This window comes from Hypomesus nipponensis, chromosome 9 (genome assembly GCF_054491055.1).
Source record: "Hypomesus nipponensis isolate SF chromosome 9, ASM5449105v1, whole genome shotgun sequence".
Classification (NCBI taxonomy): Eukaryota; Metazoa; Chordata; class Actinopteri; order Osmeriformes; family Osmeridae; genus Hypomesus; species Hypomesus nipponensis.
Genome location: NC_140369.1, coordinates 24,142,166 through 24,160,922, shown reverse-complemented (window position 1 = coordinate 24,160,922; position 18,757 = coordinate 24,142,166). Strand labels below are relative to the sequence as shown.

The 18,757-nt window shown below is 36.7% G+C and overlaps 2 protein-coding genes across 2 annotated transcripts; one reads left to right on the top strand and one right to left on the bottom strand.

The window, feature by feature from the left end:
- The first annotated feature begins 693 nt into the window (after nucleotides 1-693).
- LOC146273601 (uncharacterized) lies at nucleotides 694-4,472 on the top strand. The gene is made up of 9 exons (XM_084704025.1): nucleotides 694-1,227; nucleotides 1,382-1,578; nucleotides 1,901-1,987; nucleotides 2,348-2,506; nucleotides 2,590-2,597; nucleotides 2,756-2,884; nucleotides 3,308-3,448; nucleotides 3,706-3,820; nucleotides 4,052-4,472. The coding sequence occupies exons 3-9, from the start codon at nucleotides 1,945-1,947 to the stop codon at nucleotides 4,270-4,272; spliced, it is 816 nt and encodes a 271-aa protein (XP_084560151.1). The 5' UTR covers nucleotides 694-1,227; nucleotides 1,382-1,578; nucleotides 1,901-1,944; the 3' UTR covers nucleotides 4,273-4,472.
- Nucleotides 4,473-4,660: 188 nt separating this feature from the next.
- LOC146273600 (uncharacterized) lies at nucleotides 4,661-7,425 on the bottom strand. The gene is made up of 5 exons (XM_084706234.1): nucleotides 7,193-7,425; nucleotides 6,475-6,622; nucleotides 6,022-6,270; nucleotides 5,575-5,836; nucleotides 4,661-4,956 (listed from the first exon to the last, which is right to left on the bottom strand). Exons 2-5 carry the CDS (start codon nucleotides 6,561-6,563, stop codon nucleotides 4,753-4,755), a joined length of 804 nt encoding a protein of 267 aa, XP_084562360.1. The 5' UTR covers nucleotides 6,564-6,622; nucleotides 7,193-7,425; the 3' UTR covers nucleotides 4,661-4,752.
- Between the last annotated feature and the right edge of the window lie 11,332 nt (nucleotides 7,426-18,757).

Below are 18,757 nucleotides of genomic sequence, written 5' to 3'. Positions count from 1 at the left end.
AATGACATGAAACTCTGACGTAGGTAAAAATCGTCTGCTTGATCAGAGCACCGACCCTAAAGTATGCGTGTTCACTAAACAGTCGTTTATCTCTACTATAATATGGATTTTAACCATAGTAGACCTAGTAGGATATGTAATCGATCACTCAGAGGCTCCGGTAAATTCCTTCGGAGCGTGGAGATCCACTGTAAGTGACTCAGAGGCCTTAAGTTAAAACCTACTCCAAAAGTCTATGTTTATAATCAGTTAGCCGCATCAACCAGACTAGATCAAAGTTTTCACCGCCGTAGCTTGATAGATACGTTTCAAGGAGAACAAGTAACTTTAAAATGCACACATTAATAGTTTATTATCTAAATAGCAAGATAATCAATACAATGATAATGAAATATCATCAAGTACAAAACATACCTTCAGAGCAATGGTTAACAAAGGTATTCACAATGAGGACTAGGCGCCTAACGCACCGAAGCTGTATCGTAAACAGAACTCGAAGTGATTGGTAAAAACTTCTTCCTATATACACCCAAACCTGACTAAAATGGGGACACCGGTCATGTGACAGAAAAGTTGTCGAACGCATACAAATTCAAATTGGATCATTAATCAAGACTGCAGTAGACCAAGTGGTGCCCTTGCAAGACAAGGGAATATGTTAAACATATGTTGGTCTGCTGCAGGCATAAACTCTGTAAACCCTGTACATGTACATGTTACAGTGTTAAAATTATTACTAGAATGTAACACACAAAATAAGAAACAAAAGCATATCAAACATGACATTTAAAGCTGTTTAGAACCTTATTTTCAAGAACACAACTTTTAATGATAATTTCAGAGTCTTCCTCTGTCCACCTTCCTCTTCAACTGTTGAGACCACCTCTCCAGAGGTGTGTCATCAAGGTGTGATTGTCATTTTAGCATTCATGCAAATCAACAACTGTCCCAGACGAGTGTCTGGGTGACCAGTGACAAAGGGGCTGCCAAAACAGCCCTACAGTGTCTCACGCACTGAACTGTTATTTATGTTTTAGATTTCTTCGGTGTATTAACAATTTCCTGCTATCATTCCTAGAAAAAATAAATCAGATTCAACTGCTGAAGAAACCCTTGAGAATACCCCGTCAGGAAGCTCAGAAGAGACCAAGACAGGAACCTCAGCTCCTGCTAGCTCATCAAGCAACCAAAATCCACTTGAAGAAAATCTAAGTAGCAGCTCTGAAGGTACAACTGTCTTATTGTTTATAACCATATACAGTTAATGAATAAAAGTACTGATATTAATGTTGTCCTTACAAAATAGAAGAAACTTTTAGCTGCTGTCCTAAAAAGTCTAAAATCACCTTTTTTTCTTCTCTTATAATTAATTGATTTTCAGAGTGGACAACAGAGCCTGATGTTTACGAGGCAGCCAACATGTTTCGACGTCACTTGCTCAACAATGCTGAACTCAAGCCAGGTTGGTTGCCAGGATTGATCTCGGATCCACTGAGGAAGATCGTGAAAGGGAGATTTTAACTTTCTACAAAAAAACAGGAATTGACTGGGCAAGCCCATTTTCTGTTATACTGACTGGTAGGTATCTTTCATTAAATGTGTTTTACTGCAAAATTTGAAATACGAACAGTGATTACAACTTAAAAATGAAGTAAATCTTTTAACTAGCTGAATAGGCTTTATGCCCTGCTCCACTACTTCCTTAGATTTAAACAGCTCCTTTATTTCCTGTCTTACATTACATGCCAAATTGATTAATCCAAATGTGCCTTTCCGCAGCAGTCACAATAACCATGATCAGGCACACCTTCAGGAAGTAGTTGAGCCGGGAATAATAATCTATTGAAATTGACCCTTACACATCCCTATTAAGTCTACAGAGTAACTCCTTGTATTTCAGGTGATGCAGCTATTGGAGATGGTGTAAAACGGCACTTTCTGTCGATGGTGATGGAAAAAATCCAGTTTGGTTTCGACCTTGACTTTGGTGAGTTTAACAGTTTATTGTAATGTTTTGTTTGTAAAAAAAAAATATACAATTTCAAACAAACTCAAACAGAAGTAGTGGGGTTTGATTAATTGGCTCTGACTAGGTGGACCTAAAGCCCTTTTTGGATTTGGAAAGGTTGGTCACCAAAATTGATCTCAAATGACATCTGAGGGCGTATTGTGTGTATTCTTTAACCGAAAATTGTCTTCTCTCATGTCTGGTATTTTGACTCACCATAATCTGTTTGTGTGACACTGTAAATCATTATCAGAGCTAGATATTTCCTTGAACTGCGATTGAAAAACCTCATGCTACTGTCTCACCAGAAATCAGCTTTTATTTTTTTTTTACTCTCAGAGAACACTACCAGAACTCTTCTGTTCAATGGGACAGGCGATCACAAGGTCCCATCCACTTCCAAAGCCCTGATAGATGGAGACCTTTTCCGAGTAGCTGGACGTGCCATAGGACATTCTTTTATTCATGGAGGTCCTCGATTCACTGGACTCCAGCAATGTTGCAGCTAATTGTTGGAAGTAACAAGAATTTTGTGGCACCTGAGGTTGCTGACTGCCCTGATACAGATGTTGTTGATGTAGTGTCTGTAGTAAGTGTCACTTGAAGTTGTTTTATTGTCATGACAATTTTGTTTTTATTCACTTGAATTGATTATTCCTATGCTATCATGCAAATATGTTTACTTCGTATTTAACATAGCATAGACCATAAAAGTGATATACCATTGCTTTACTTTATTAATTGCAGCTTGATAGTCAGAGAGAACTGACCCCACAGGAACGATGCGAGGTGAACAACTTGGCCTTCAGCTGGGATCTTCCTCCCGTCAATAATAACAACAGGAGGTGGTTGGCACAGAAAATCCTACAGCATGCGGTATATTAATAATTATAAATGAAATTAAGTTATTTTTCCCTTTTTTTCTATTATTTCTGTTATTTTTATTTATTTCTTTGCTGCTGTTATTATCATTATAACTGAAATATCCCCATATATATATATATATATATATATATACAAGCACTTATAAATACAGAGTACACGCACACTTACACAAACTCACACACACATATAGCATATACAAAATTCCCCCATTAGTTAGGCTACCTTCTTGGCTTGGTTTAACATGCTTGCATTTCTTTAACTTTTTATTGGGTAAAAAACATTAATAGTAGTCCAACCAAAAATAATTATGCCAAGTATGTTGTAAAACAAACAGATTCACTAGTGTCATAATGTCTTTTTTTCACCAATAACTATCAAATTATACTTAAACTTATTGATAATTTATTTTTGTAGGTAGTTGAACGGAGAAGAACACAAATGAAGCAGCTCCGTAGGGGGCTGAAAGACAGCGGTGTTGTCACTATGATTAAAGAGCGTCCGGCCCTAGCAGAGGTCCTTTTCGCAAGATCAGCAGAAAAAGTGATGGACTCACAGGTAATTAGCTTCTCATAAGAAGCTGCTGACTGTTTACATACATATCAATATGGTTATTGTCATTGTAATTATGAAACGAATAAGATATAACATAACATTTTGGAGTTATATCATTCAGATAACAAGCCTCCATTTTTATATACAATTAAGGTTGCCTTTTCTACCTGTACTTTTCTAAATGTGATATTTGCAAAGTAGCTCTACTCTGTTGATGTACCCTTTAATTGATAGTCTTTGAAAATGTTTTTACTTCTTAGACCATCTTGAAAAGGATCATCTGGCCAATGCCAGATAGTGAGGATGAGGATGACCACAGAAACGTGGAGGGGACATGCCTGGTCACAGGCTTTTTGAGAGACTACATTGAAAAAGGTCAGACTATACATGTTGAAACAGATCGGATTCGGAACACTGTTAATATCCTAGAGCTGTTGCTAATTATTCACATTGAGTCCATATTTATGGAAACATGTTGGTGAAAAATCAGATTTTGTAAACCATGTTTTATTTTACTATAGAAAGTACACTTTTTTATCACTTTACAGTGAAGCAGTGACTAATGATGTTTGGGTAAACTTCAAAAAGGTATGACTGTCTTTGTAGGGTCTTCTCAGGAACTACAACTACTCCTGAAGTTTTGGACAGGTTGGAGTATACCTCCCCAGCACCTTTATGTTGAAGTATCTCCGGAAATTACTCTGCCAGTTGCCTCAACCTGCCTCACAACGCTGAAACTCCCACTGAAGTGCCAAAGTTACCAGGCATTGGAAGAAAACCTGGAAGCATCTATGAGATCTACAGAGTTCGGGTTTGGACTGATCTGAGAAACTGTCTTTAAAAGCAGAGGTAGGCAGTAAGAGAAGCCTAACTCCTACATTTCCATGCCTGGTTTGTAGTGTTTGTAAATTTTAGTGATGCTTCTCTTTATTTTTCCACAGTTTGTAAAAAGATAGTTCTATGCTCATGTTGAATACATTTGTATAATCAATCATACAGAAGTACCTCCATATGGAACTATCTCCTTAAACCGTTTAATAATGTTTACATTTTAATATCATACAGTTAAGGAGTGTGATATTTTATTGACAAATGTTTAAGGTTGTGGAATAAAGACAACTTCAAAAAGAAGAAAAAAAAATTTGTGCTTCTTGCTTCCAAAATGCACCTTAAAAATGCACTATAACCTTTACATGTGAACTTCATTGACTGTAATGCTGTTGCCGGTATTTAATAATGCTGGGTTTGATTCTTGCCATATCAGTAGTGGTTGTAGTTATGGATAGGAGAAGGGGAGACTGAGACTGTCACTGCATCAACTGCTGTAGTGTGGCTGTGTAGATGTCCAGTGCATCCAAGAAGGGAACATTGGGGTCAGGTAAGCTAGCCATGTCCTCTTCGGTCAGGTGTCGCTGCAGCTGCACTTGAGGTACTTCAACTTGTTCCCTTTGACCTTCAAGGTCATCAAAGCCGTACGGTCCATCCCAATCAATACCATAGTCTGCCTCCACCTAAACACAAATAAAAAACTATTGGAATTTTAAGATTATTAAACATTTCATAAACTTTGTAACTGTTTCAGAAAACTGAGGCTTTGTTTGGATACAACACAATACAAAACCTATGGCATCTTAAAATGTTTCACTTCAAGACTTACAATTACAGTTTAAAAAATGTTGAGTTATGCAATCAGTTCTCCTAAGCTTAAAGGAGTCATCCCCTGATGTTTTAACATATCCTGTCTCTGTAATTGTCTCAAAATGATTGCACATGAGATTTTGACTGGTCTGGATGCTCATTGTAGTAATGGTAATGAGGTGCACGTTGATTGAGAAAGGGCAGAGCTGGACCAGGTCTGCTGCTGTCCCCCTGGCTTTCACAAATTAATTTTCTTGTTGTATGTATGTATGCATGCAAAAACAAACATTTCAAACTCCAAATGTTCAGTCAAGTTTCAACTGAGGTCCAACTATAATATACATGTTTTAACAAGGAAAATTTTGATTTTAAGGTGATGACTCCTTTACATATTAATTTTTTAAATAAATGTAGCCACATAATTTTTATTTTTTTAATGTTTAATTGAAATGATGGCTCCTAATATGATACACTCAATCATTTTAACATACCTCATCAGGATCCTCAAGGTTTCTGAATGATGTCCAAAGTTGGTAGGGAGACTGGCTACCTGCTGTTCTCAGGCTATGACTGTTCCAAGCATCCATGAAGAAGGCCAGTTGCCTCTGTAGTTGAGGCAGAAAAGCCCAGTGGAGTGCAAAAAGATGACTCTCATCATCAGGATTCAACATTCCTTCTCTTTCCAGGTTTCGAAAGAGAACATGGAATGGGTCCAGGACTTGGATGTACACATCTCTCCATAGGCGTTCTATCCTGGAAGGGCAAGTGAAACAAAATGAAAAAAAGTTTTTGCTTTGAATTTTAAATACTCCAAGTCTTTCAATAAATATTTAAACAATAACATAAAAACCCTTTATAGGTTTCCCTATAACTATTGTTAGTACCAATATATTCTCCTGAAATGGTTTTCTCATAATACAGTGCTATTGAAAACTTACCGCTGGTTATGGACACTTCTTCCAGTAATGTGAGAGTTACGGTTCTCTCCTCTGTGTTCCACCATGAATTGGGCAACCTCAATGTTCTCACCACCTTTGTCAGAGCGCACACGTGATGGCAAACCAAATGTGTTGATGCCACCAATGAAGCTCTCCATCACCGTAGATGCCCGATTGTTCGTTGCAGCAGACAGATACACAATTAAACGGCTGAAGCCATCTATTCCACCATGAACAACAAATCTCCAGCTGTTGGTAAAAGAAAAGAAAGAAAAGAAGAAAAAACATTTCTAAAATATATAAGGTATTGTGAAAGGCTGTACCACAGTATCAGATAGCCATTTGAAAAAGGTTCATACACAGCTTATTTGACACAAAGAATGGTAGGGTACAACAAAGAAAAGTTGTGGAGCGGGTGAACAAACTCAATATATTGTATGTTTAAGCATGTACCGTATTAATTTGTGGTTTCCATCTATGTGCCACATTGCATTTGGTGAAGGAACAGAGTATTGCCTCCGTCTTAGCGTCCGATTGGCCATGGCCCGCACCTCATTCCCAATTGGGTCTACTCTTTTTAAGGAGTCACGTACTCTTGTAACTACAACAACAATAGCAAACGTTAAATTTCAAAGACAAATTACATGAAATATTAACAGCACTTCAAAAATCTGTTTTAGCACAGCACAGGTAATGCTAATGAAGGTAAGATTTAATTTATTAAATTGGCTATTTCATTTAAATAATTATATTTTTATTGTATTTTCTTATTTTAATAATCATGTTATTATCTTTGAATCATCTTTGTTATATAAAGCACTTTTATCTACATTTTTGTTAGAAAAGTTATATAAATAAAGTTTCTTATATTACATTTACATTTGGTAATTTAGCAGACGCTCTTACCCAGAGCGACTTACAGTACCTACAGGGACATTCCACTCGAGGAAAGTAGGGTGAAGTGCCTTGCCCAAGGACACAACGTAATTTGGCACGGCCGGGAATTAAACCAGCGACCTTCTGATTACTATCCTGATTCCCTAACCGCTCAGCCACCTGACTCCCCAATTATTATTATTATAACATAGGTCAAACTGAGAGAATGTGCACTGATTGAGCTTACAGAGGACTTAATGCATTCATATGGGGATAAACTTCATATTAAACTTACTTTGCACTAGCAGTCCCCTGGCATGAAGGAATTACTTCATCATCCTGTATCCTGTGTTCGGGTGACTTTGGTGGATTTCTGCAATGACTGCATCCAGCTCTTCTTCACTCAGTGCAGAATACATGTCTGACATTCTAAACAAACAAAAAAACAATTTCTGAGAATTATCTGGGCAAGAGTAAGAAATATGTTTTTTTATTTATTTTATTGGCACAAAGCATCAAATGGCAACAAATAGCCTATACTTAGTTGTGAACACGGTCCCTTTACAAATAATAGTAATAAGGAGTCTGTTACCTCAATCCGTTGCTTTGCATCCTCCGACGGATGGTCTGGTGGCCTACGCCGAACAGCTCCGCTATGTCCTTTATTTTTAAACCATTTAATAAATAGTTTTCTATGGACTCGAACGGGATGTGGATGGTTGGTCGTCCCCGTCCCATTCGAGGCTCCACAGCATCCAACCGTTCCAGGACTGAAGAGAGGTTTACTATGGCAACCTCATTAATATGGACGTCTGTGACGGCAGAGTATGCAGCCAAGCTCTCTGTGACTTGTTCTCCTCGGTCACGGGCATCAGACTCAGAGATATTATTGGTTTCTACCAGCTCAGCTAATTCACTCAGTGTCTGCACAATTTGAGGGAGCGCCATGATCTGTGATGCGTCCTCTAAAGACCCGGCAATTCAATCAATTTCCCGGCAAATTTTGCCATGTAATGCAATGCGTATGTGCACACCGCCCCCTACCGAACAAGAGGGGTAGCTCGGTCATCAGGGAGCTGAAGAAGAGAGGCTACTGACGTCACTCTGCTGCGCCGCTCAGAATGCATTTTCGTTTTCGAATTATGGGCAGTTCTTTGCGGGCAGAACACGAAAACGAAAATGCAATGTCCGCTCTGTTTCGTTTTTGATTATGGCATAACATGTGCAGTCTTGAGGAAGAAAATGCAAATGCAAATAGGATGATTGATTACTAATTTTATTTATGAGTCATGCAGCCACGTTCTTAAAATGAAAAAGCATTTCTGGAAATGCATTTGAATTTGAATTGTGGTCACGATTTTGCAGCCACTTTCTTAAAATGAAAACGCATTTCTGGAAATGCATTTTCATTTTCGAATTTTACATTTCAAATTGAATTTTGGTATCTATTTGCTGGGGCATATTTTGAAAATTAAATTTCATATGTCTTTTTCGTTTTCATTTTAATTAAGTGAAAGAATGAGCAGTCTTAAAGAAGAAAATTAAAATGCAAATAGAATGATTGATTACTCATTTTATTTATGAGTCAAATAATGCAGCCACATTCTTAAAATGAAAATGCATTTCTGGAAAGAGCGGAACGCATCTGTAAAGGTCTCCAGAAAGAAAACAAAGAATTGAGGGACAAAACTGAAAAGCTGGAGAGTCACAGCCGCAGATTTAACCTCAACAAAGATATAGAAAAAGGAAACCCCACCGAATTCATGGAGTCCTTCTTTAATGAGGTATTTAAAGACAAAAAATTGCCTTATAAACCCGAAGTGGAAATCGCGCACAGAGTGGGCCCTGTTACAATTCATGGTTCGAGACCGATGATCGTCAGGATGCAGAGGTATGCGACCAAAGAGGCTATTTTACAAATGGCAAAGCAGGAAAAAGTCTTCCACTTCAGAGGGATGAATATCAAAATATTTCCAGATTTAACAGCAGAAGTGTCTAAGAGAAGAGCGCAGTTTAAAGATCTCAGAATGAAATTACATCAGGCAGGAATAAAACATGGTCTGATTCATCCTGCGACACTAATTATAACATTCAATGGAGACACAAAATATTTTCAAGATCAAAAGTCAGGAGACATCTACTACAATCAAGTGATTGAACCAACGCTGTCTGGCGGTTAACTAGTAGTAGGACAGGGTCAGGTATGATGAACGGAACTGAATTGAGAACTGCCTGACATACATCTCGAGGAGTTGGGAATTGTTATATGGACATAAAACTAGGACATCAGGTATTATTCAATTACTGATTCTATAGCCTTATATGTTACGTTGAATTATTATTATTGGAAAAACAAAAACATATATATATAAATACAGTGAAAACTGAAATACAGTTATGTTGTTTTATTAAGGACTGTTGGTTTTTTCCTAAATTGTTAGCATCATAAGTATGCCAGATCAGATTCTGCAACGTAAAGGAGGAACTTACACATTTTTTTTTATTCATTTAGGATGAGAGTTATATTAAGGAAGATAATTTAAGAGGAGCTCAGCTCACTTACTATTGCAACCTTGACAACTAGAGTGGCAATACAAATGTTTTTGTTTGGATGTATGTGTATGACTGTATATATGTGGTTTAATTTAGTTATTTTCTGTAAACTATTTTGCTCCGACATAGAAGCTAAAAGTATGAATTTAAAAAAAAGATACCCTTGGTATGTTACATAAACTACCGAAGAAAGGTCTTAAAATTGCCCATGTTAATATATGCAGTCTCAGGAATAAATTGAGTGATTTAACAGATATACTGCAACCAAATAACTTGCATATATTGGCAGTGTCCGAAACTCATTTAGACTTTACATTTGATGATGCAACTTTAATGATTGATGGATACAGCATTTTTAGGAATGAACATGGAGGAGGAGTTGCTATTTATGTTCAACATCATATGCCTGTCAAAGTGATGCCAGATTTAATGTACTCTAGTATTGAAGTAATTTGGTTAAAAGTTAGCCTGAAACATCTTAAGCCAATACTCATAGGATGCTGTTACAGACCTCCAAATGCTAATAGTGAGTATTTGGACAAAATATGTGATATGCTAGATCATGCTAGTAGTATGAATCTTGAAACTTACTTAATGGGTGACTTCAACATAGATTGGAATTATTCTGACTGTCCTAGGAAAATCAAATTAATGAGCACAGCAACGGCATGTGGATTATCACAGGTAATGAAAAAACCGACTAGAATATGTGTAAAAAAGGATGGCACTCAATCAGTTTCCTGTATTGACCACATGTTTATAAATAGACCAGAACTTTGCTCATATTGTGTATCTGTGCCAATTGGTTGTAGTGACCATAATCTCATTGCAATTGTAAGGAAAACAAAAGTTCCTAAATTGGGTCCAAAAGTAATAATGAAAAGATCATTTAGAAGATTCAATCAAGAACAATATGAAGAGGATATTAAAAATGCAAATTGGTCAGAAGTATTTCTACAAAAGGATCCAGAGAAAGCTTTTCAGTTCTTTGATAGAACGTTAATGACAATTGTAGAAAATCATGCACCAATAAAAAAGTTTACTGTTCGAAATGTCAACACCCCGTGGTTAGATCAAGAATTAAAAGATCTTATGAAAGAGAGAGATGTAACTAAACAAGTAGCAATTTTATCTGAATTCAAATCAGACTGGCAAATATATTGTAAACTTAGTAACTATGTTACTAAGTTGAATAAGAAGAAAAAGAAATTGTATTACAGCAAGAAAATTACAGAAACAAAACATGATAGTAAACAATTATGGAATACATTGAATAATATATTAAGAGGAAATAATAAATCAACTCCAGGTTATTTAGAAAGTGAAGGTGAATTTTTTTACTAAACCCAGTGATATAGCGAATCATCTCAATGACTATTTCATAAATAAAATAAATAATCTTTAAAATAGTACACAGTCATATAAAATAGATGTATCAACTACATTGATAAATAAGATGATGGAAGGTAAAACATGTAGTTTTAAATTCAAGAGTGTCAGTGGTTCCAAAGTGGAATTACTTCTGATGAATTGTAAAAACAAACCACCTGGTGTTGACTATCTTGAATATAAGTTGCTTAAACCAATAGTTTCAATCATTGCTCCTACTATTGCTCATATAATTAATGTGTGTTTTAAGGAAAATATATGTTTGAGAGCATGGAAAATTAGTAAAGTGGTGCCAATACCTAAAAATAAGAAAATGCCTTTCTCTGGCTCAAACAGTAGACCAATAAGTTTATTACCAATTCTTGGTAAAATAATGGAAAGAATTGTTTATGAACAGATTCAGTCTTATTTTTTAAACGATGATTTAATTACAAATTTTCAACATGCATATAGAGGAAAACACTCAACAGCCGCTGCCTTGACTCAGATGGTAGATGACTGGTTTAAGGATATGGAGGAAAGGAAAATAATAGGTGTTGTGATGCTGGATTTTACTGCAGCATTTGATATCATTGATCATGATTTACTGTTAAAAAAATTGAAATATTATGGTTTTTCAGGAACTGCATTATTATGGATGGAAAGTTATTTGACAGAAAGAAGACAATTAGTTTACTTTAATGGAAGTTTTTCAGAGGTAAGGGTTGTGGAACACGGCGTGCCTCAAGGAAGTTGTCTTGGGCCGCTCCTCTACTCAATCTTTACCAACGATCTTCCATTGGTTTTAGATAAAGCAAGCCTTTCAATGTTTGCTGATGATTCCACTATATATTTAGCAGGAACTGATATTGGTGAATTAAATACAAACCTACAAAAAGAGCTACAGTTAGTGGTGGACTGGATAAGGAGTAACAAATTGATTCTCAATGTATCTAAAACAACTTGTTTAGTGGTTGGAACTCCATTTTCTTTATGTTCCAAACCAAAACTTGAACTCAGCATAGAGAAGAATTCTGTGGAGCAAAGAGAAGAGGCTAAACTTTTGGGAGTGATGATAGATCATACATTGTCTTGGGATAGACATGTTCAAAAACTGGTAACTAAAATGCGCAACACTTTGTCTGTTATTAAAAGGTGTGCAAAACACTTTACACCACAGACTGTCAAACAAGTAATTCATGCTTTGTTTTTTTCACACCTTGATTATTGTTCTGTTGTCTGGTCCAGCACCTCAACTATTAATATAAGAAAACTACAAGTAATACAGAATAAAGCGGCACGTGTGGCTCTCATGTGGGTTTAGATTGAATGTGGCTAAAATGCATGAAAGACTCTCAAGACTCTCATGCCAACAGTGAAAGGGAAAAAACTGTTTTTGTGGCGTGAAGTATTGGTCCTAATGGACTGCAGCCTTCTGCCGGAGGGGAGTGACTGAAACAGGGAGTGGCCAGGGTGGGAGGAGTCGGCCACAATATTCCTCGCTCGTCTCAGGGTCCTCGAGGTGTGCAGGTCCTCGAGGGAAGGCAGATTGCAGCCAATCACCTTCTCAGCAGTGCGGATAATACGCTGCAGCCTGCTCTTGTCCTTGGCAGTGGCAGCAGCGTACCAGGTGGTGATGGAGGAGGTGAGGATGGACTCAATGATGGCTGAGTAGAAGTGCACCATCATTGTCTTTGGCAGGTTGAATTTCTTCAGCTGCCGAAGGAAGTACATCCTCTGTTGTGCTTTCTTGATGAGGGAGCCGATGTTCAGTTCCCACTTGAGGTCCTGGGAGAGGATAGTGCCCAGGAAGCGGAAGGACTCCACAGTGTTGACTGGGGAGTCACTCAGGGTGATGGGGGTGAGTGGGGCTGTGTTCTTCCTGAAGTCCACAACCATCTCCACTGTCTTAAGAGCATTAAGCTCTAGGTTGTTCTGGCTACACCAGGTCACCAGGTTGGCCGCTTCCCACCTGGTGACCCACCGATTTGTTTGTTTTAATTGTTTGTTTGTTTTATTTGGATCCCCATTAGCTCCAGCACAAGCTGAAGCTATTCTTCCTGGGGTCCTACAATCTATCATGTGACAATACAATTTACGACATCACATTTCACACCATACACACAAAACATTATTCACATTACAAATCATATTTACAATAAACACATGTCACACATACAAAAAGAAAAAATACAAAAAATAAATAATATTGAGAAGTTGACAAGATTACGCTACTCCGAATAGATTTTTTGATTTTATATCATATCTATTTTTAAATCAGATATAATGAAAGCCCTATGACTGAATCTCTCTTAATTGATCTTAATTATTGCAATGTCTTTGAAGGTGATGGTTCTTAAGTGATTTTTTAAAACCATACTGGGTGTTTTGTTGTTTGATGGTATTTGGAAGAGCGTTCCATTCACACATTGCTCTATACCTGACTGCACGTTGAATCGATTTGGTTTTCACCTTCGGTAACATAAAACTACCTCCTACTGCATGCCTTGTTGGATAGTGATGTATCTCATTACTAAATGATAATTTTGAATATATAGTAAAAGGTGTTTTGTTTGTTATAATATTGTGTATAAAGAACATTAGTGAATACAAAAATCCGTTTTCAACTGTAAACCATGCGAGTCTTTCATGCATTTTAGCCACATTCAATCTAAACCCACATGAGAGCCACACGTGCCGCTTTATTCTGTATTACTTGTAGTTTTCTTATATTAATTGTTGAGGTGCTGGACCAGACAACAGAACAATAATCAAGGTGTGAAAAAAACAAAGAATTACTTGTTTGACAGTCTGTGGTGTAAAGTGTTTTGCACACCTTTTAATAACAGACAAAGTGTTGCGCATTTTAGTTACCAGTTTTTGAACATGTCTATCCCAAGACAATGTATGATCTATCGTCACTCCCAAAAGTTTAGCCTCTTCTCTTTGCTCCACAGAATTCTTCTCTATGCTGAGTTCAAGTTTTGGTTTGGAACATAAAGAAAATGGAGTTCCAACCACTAAACAAGTTGTTTTAGATACATTGAGAATCAATTTGTTACTCCTTATCCAGTCCACCACTAACTGTAGCTCTTTTTGTAGGTTTGTATTTAATTCACCAATATCAGTTCCTGCTAAATATATAGTGGAATCATCAGCAAACATTGAAAGGCTTGCTTTATCTAAAACCAATGGAAGATCGTTGGTAAAGATTGAGTAGAGGAGCGGCCCAAGACAACTTCCTTGAGGCACGCCGTGTTCCACAACCCTTACCTCTGAAAAACTTCCATTAAAGTAAACTAATTGTCTTCTTTCTGTCAAATAACTTTCCATCCATAATAATGCAGTTCCTGAAAAACCATAATATTTCAATTTTTTTAACAGTAAATCATGATCAATGATATCAAATGCTGCAGTAAAATCCAGCATTACAACACCTATTATTTTCCTTTCCTCCATATCCTTAAACCAGTCATCTACCATCTGAGTCAAGGCAGCGGCTGTTGAGTGTTTTCCTCTATATGCATGTTGAAAATTTGTAATTAAATCATCGTTTAAAAAATAAGACTGAATCTGTTCATAAACAATTCTTTCCATTATTTTACCAAGAATTGGTAATAAACTTATTGGTCTACTGTTTGAGCCAGAGAAAGGCATTTTCTTATTTTTAGGTATTGGCACCACTTTACTAATTTTCCATGCTCTCAAACATATATTTTCCTTAAAACACACATTAATTATATGAGCAATAGTAGGAGCAATGATTGAAACTATTGGTTTAAGCAACTTATATTCAAGATAGTCAACACCAGGTGGTTTGTTTTTACAATTCATCAGAAGTAATTCCACTTTGGAACCACTGACACTCTTGAATTTAAAACTACATGTTTTACCTTCCATCATCTTATTTATCAATGTAGTTGATACATCTATTTTATATGACTGTGTACTATTTTAAAGATTATTTATTTTATTTATGAAATAGTCATTGAGATGATTCGCTATATCACTGGGTTTAGTAAAAAAATTCACCTTCACTTTCTAAATAACCTGGAGTTGATTTATTATTTCCTCTTAATATATTATTCAATGTATTCCATAATTGTTTACTATCATGTTTTGTTTCTGTAATTTTCTTGCTGTAATACAATTTCTTTTTCTTCTTATTCAACTTAGTAACATAGTTACTAAGTTTACAATATATTTGCCAGTCTGATTTGAATTCAGATAAAATTGCTACTTGTTTAGTTACATCTCTCTCTTTCATAAGATCTTTTAATTCTTGATCTAACCACGGGGTGTTGACATTTCGAACAGTAAACTTTTTTATTGGTGCATGATTTTCTACAATTGTCATTAACGTTCTATCAAAGAACTGAAAAGCTTTCTCTGGATCCTTTTGTAGAAATACTTCTGACCAATTTGCATTTTTAATATCCTCTTCATATTGTTCTTGATTGAATCTTCTAAATGATCTTTTCATTATTACTTTTGGACCCAATTTAGGAACTTTTGTTTTCCTTACAATTGCAATGAGATTATGGTCACTACAACCAATTGGCACAGATACACAATATGAGCAAAGTTCTGGTCTATTTATAAACATGTGGTCAATACAGGAAACTGATTGAGTGCCATCCTTTTTTACACATATTCTAGTCGGTTTATTCATTACCTGTGATAATCCACATGCCGTTGCTGTGCTCATTAATTTGATTTTCCTAGGACAGTCAGAATAATTCCAATCTATGTTGAAGTCACCCATTAAGTAAGTTTCAAGATTCATACTACTAGCATGATCTAGCATATCACATATTTTGTCCAAATACTCACTATTAGCATTTGGAGGTCTGTAACAGCATCCTATGAGTATTGGCTTAAGATGTTTCAGGCTAACTTTTAACCAAATTACTTCAATACTAGAGTACATTAAATCTGGCATCACTTTGACAGGCATATGATGTTGAACATAAATAGCAACTCCTCCTCCATGTTCATTCCTGTCATTCCTAAAAATGCTGTATCCATCAATCATTAAAGTTGCATCATCAAATGTAAAGTCTAAATGAGTTTCGGACACTGCCAATATATGCAAGTTATTTGGTTGCAGTATATCTGTTAAATCACTCAATTTATTCCTGAGACTGCATATATTAACATGGGCAATTTTAAGACCTTTCTTCGGTAGTTTATGTAACATACCAAGGGTATCTTTTTTTTAAATTCATACTTTTAGCTTCTATGTCGGAGCAAAATAGTTTACAGAAAATAACTAAATTAAACCACATATATACAGTCATACACATACATCCAAACAAAAACATTTGTATTGCCACTCTAGTTGTCAAGGTTGCAATAGTAAGTGAGCTGAGCTCCTCTTAAATTATCTTCCTTAATATAACTCTCATCCTAAATGAATAAAAAAAAATGTGTAAGTTCCTCCTTTACGTTGCAGAATCTGATCTGGCATACTTATGATGCTAACAATTTAGGAAAAAACCAACAGTCCTTAATAAAACAACATAACTGTATTTCAGTTTTCACTGTATTTATATATATATGTTTTTGTTTTTCCAATAATAATAATTCAACGTAACATATAAGGCTATAGAATCAGTAATTGAATAATACCTGATGTCCTAGTTTTATGTGTATGTGTTTATTGTAAATATGATTTGTAATGTGAATAATGTTTTGTGTGTATGGTGTGAAATGTGATGTCGTAAATTGTATTGTCACATGATAGATTGTAGGACCCCAGGAAGAATAGCTTCAGCTTGTGCTGGAGCTAATGGGGATCCAAATAAAACAAACAAACAATTAAAACAAACAAATCGGTGGGTCACCAGGTGGGAAGCGGCCAACCTGGTGACCTGGTGCAGCCAGAACAACCTAGAGCTTAATGCTCTTAAGACAGTGGAGATGGTTGTGGACTTCAGGAAGAACTCAGCCCCACTCACCCCCATCACCCTGAGTGACTCCCCAGTCAACACTGTGGAGTCCTTCCGCTTCCTGGGCACTATCCTCTCCCAGGACCTCAAGTGGGAACTGAACATCGGCTCCCTCATCAAGAAAGCACAACAGAGGATGTACTTCCTTCGGCAGCTGAAGAAATTCAACCTGCCAAAGACAATGATGGTGCACTTCTACTCAGCCATCATTGAGTCCATCCTCACCTCCTCCATCACCACCTGGTACGCTGCTGCCACTGCCAAGGACAAGAGCAGGCTGCAGCGTATTATCCGCACTGCTGAGAAGGTGATTGGCTGCAATCTGCCTTCCCTCGAGGACCTGCACACCTCGAGGACCCTGAGACGAGCGAGGAATATTGTGGCCGACTCCTCCCACCCTGGCCACTCCCTGTTTCAGTCACTCCCCTCCGGCAGAAGGCTGCAGTCCATTAGGACCAATACTTCACGCCACAAAAACAGTTTTTTCCCTTTCACTGTTGGCCTCTTCAACAAGGCCAAGGGTCCACACTGACTCTAAATTACTTTCTGCAAAAACACATTATATCTACACAATTCTACCTTGTACATTTGTATCTTTTGTAATATTTTTTGTATTTTCATATTGTATTTTAGCAACTTATATTTTTTTCTGGCAACTTATATTTTATTGCACATTTTATTTAATTGTAATTCCACTTAGTCCTGCTAGTTTATGTACCCTTAGTATAGATAGTCCACATATTTTAATTTTAGGTTCCTATATGTTTATTGTATGCACCTTCCTGCTAAAGTAAATTCCTTGTCTGTGCAAACTTTCATGGCGAATAAATCCCTTTCTGATTCTTATTCTGATTGTGGGCCTTGAAAACCCCCAAAATAGTGCTTGAAAAGTCCTTGAAAGTACTGGAATTTCATTAAACAGTATCTGTACGAACCCTGTTTGTGGCTGGGGAGGCACTGACTCAGACTTTTGTTTTCTCATATATGAATTCAGCAGACTACAGTAGCTAGGTTAGCTAGCATAATTTGCCATCACAATTCCACAATTCATAAACATTCAGTAAAAATGAATGTAGCCTATATAGGCTACAGTACACAACAAAAAGTAATATTTATTGAAAATGTAGTAAATTTAGTCTTTAAAATAACTTCAACAATTTATTATCTTGTTTTATGTTATGTTTTTATCTTCTGTCCCGTCGTTTAAAACAAATCTTTTATTTCCGACATCGGTCTTCCATGATTTATCACTTCCAGTTTTGATTGAAAGTACAGTGTCGAGAAAATGCTTTGACACAACTATCTTATTAACTAACGTAACTTTTCCCACGTGTAATAAAACAGACAACTACAGCAACCTCTGTAAGAAATGGGAGCGTTTTATAAAAGGAGAATGCATTTGGACTGATGGCGCCAAAAGTTAAGTACAACCAAAGAAATCCTTTGATTTAAATGAAGACCGACCAGCAAAAGTCAAAAAGGTATATTTCAAAAGTAATTAGTTACCTACTAAAACCACAAATTACATTGCATTCCTTGCCATTTTGTCCTTGTGAAAAGGCCAAATGGGATTGTTTTGTTTAGGACAGGTTTAGGTCTCAATCAGGGTTTCCCGCAGAAAATGTTAGTTTGTAGTTAAGGTGGTAGGGTGGGGTATGCCGTCACACCCTTCTCTGCGTTCTGCAGAGAAGGGAGACTGGCGTTGGTCCTGGTTTGGATTGAAAGGGACAAAGCAGATGTCAATTTGTTTTCAGTATCGATTATTGCTATTTATCAGAAAAGTTGTTGCATGGTATTATGGAAGTTACCTGACTGAGTAATCTTGCTTGGTGCAATAATCCCAGCTTGACTCTAGTTTCTGGAAGGCAGGTGTCTGACTAATGGACATTGTATTCAAGACCCTGGTACTGACCTTCATAGCAGTGAACGGGACTGCACCTGACTACATCAAGTCTCTCCTGCAGCCTTACACCGCCACCTACGGTCTT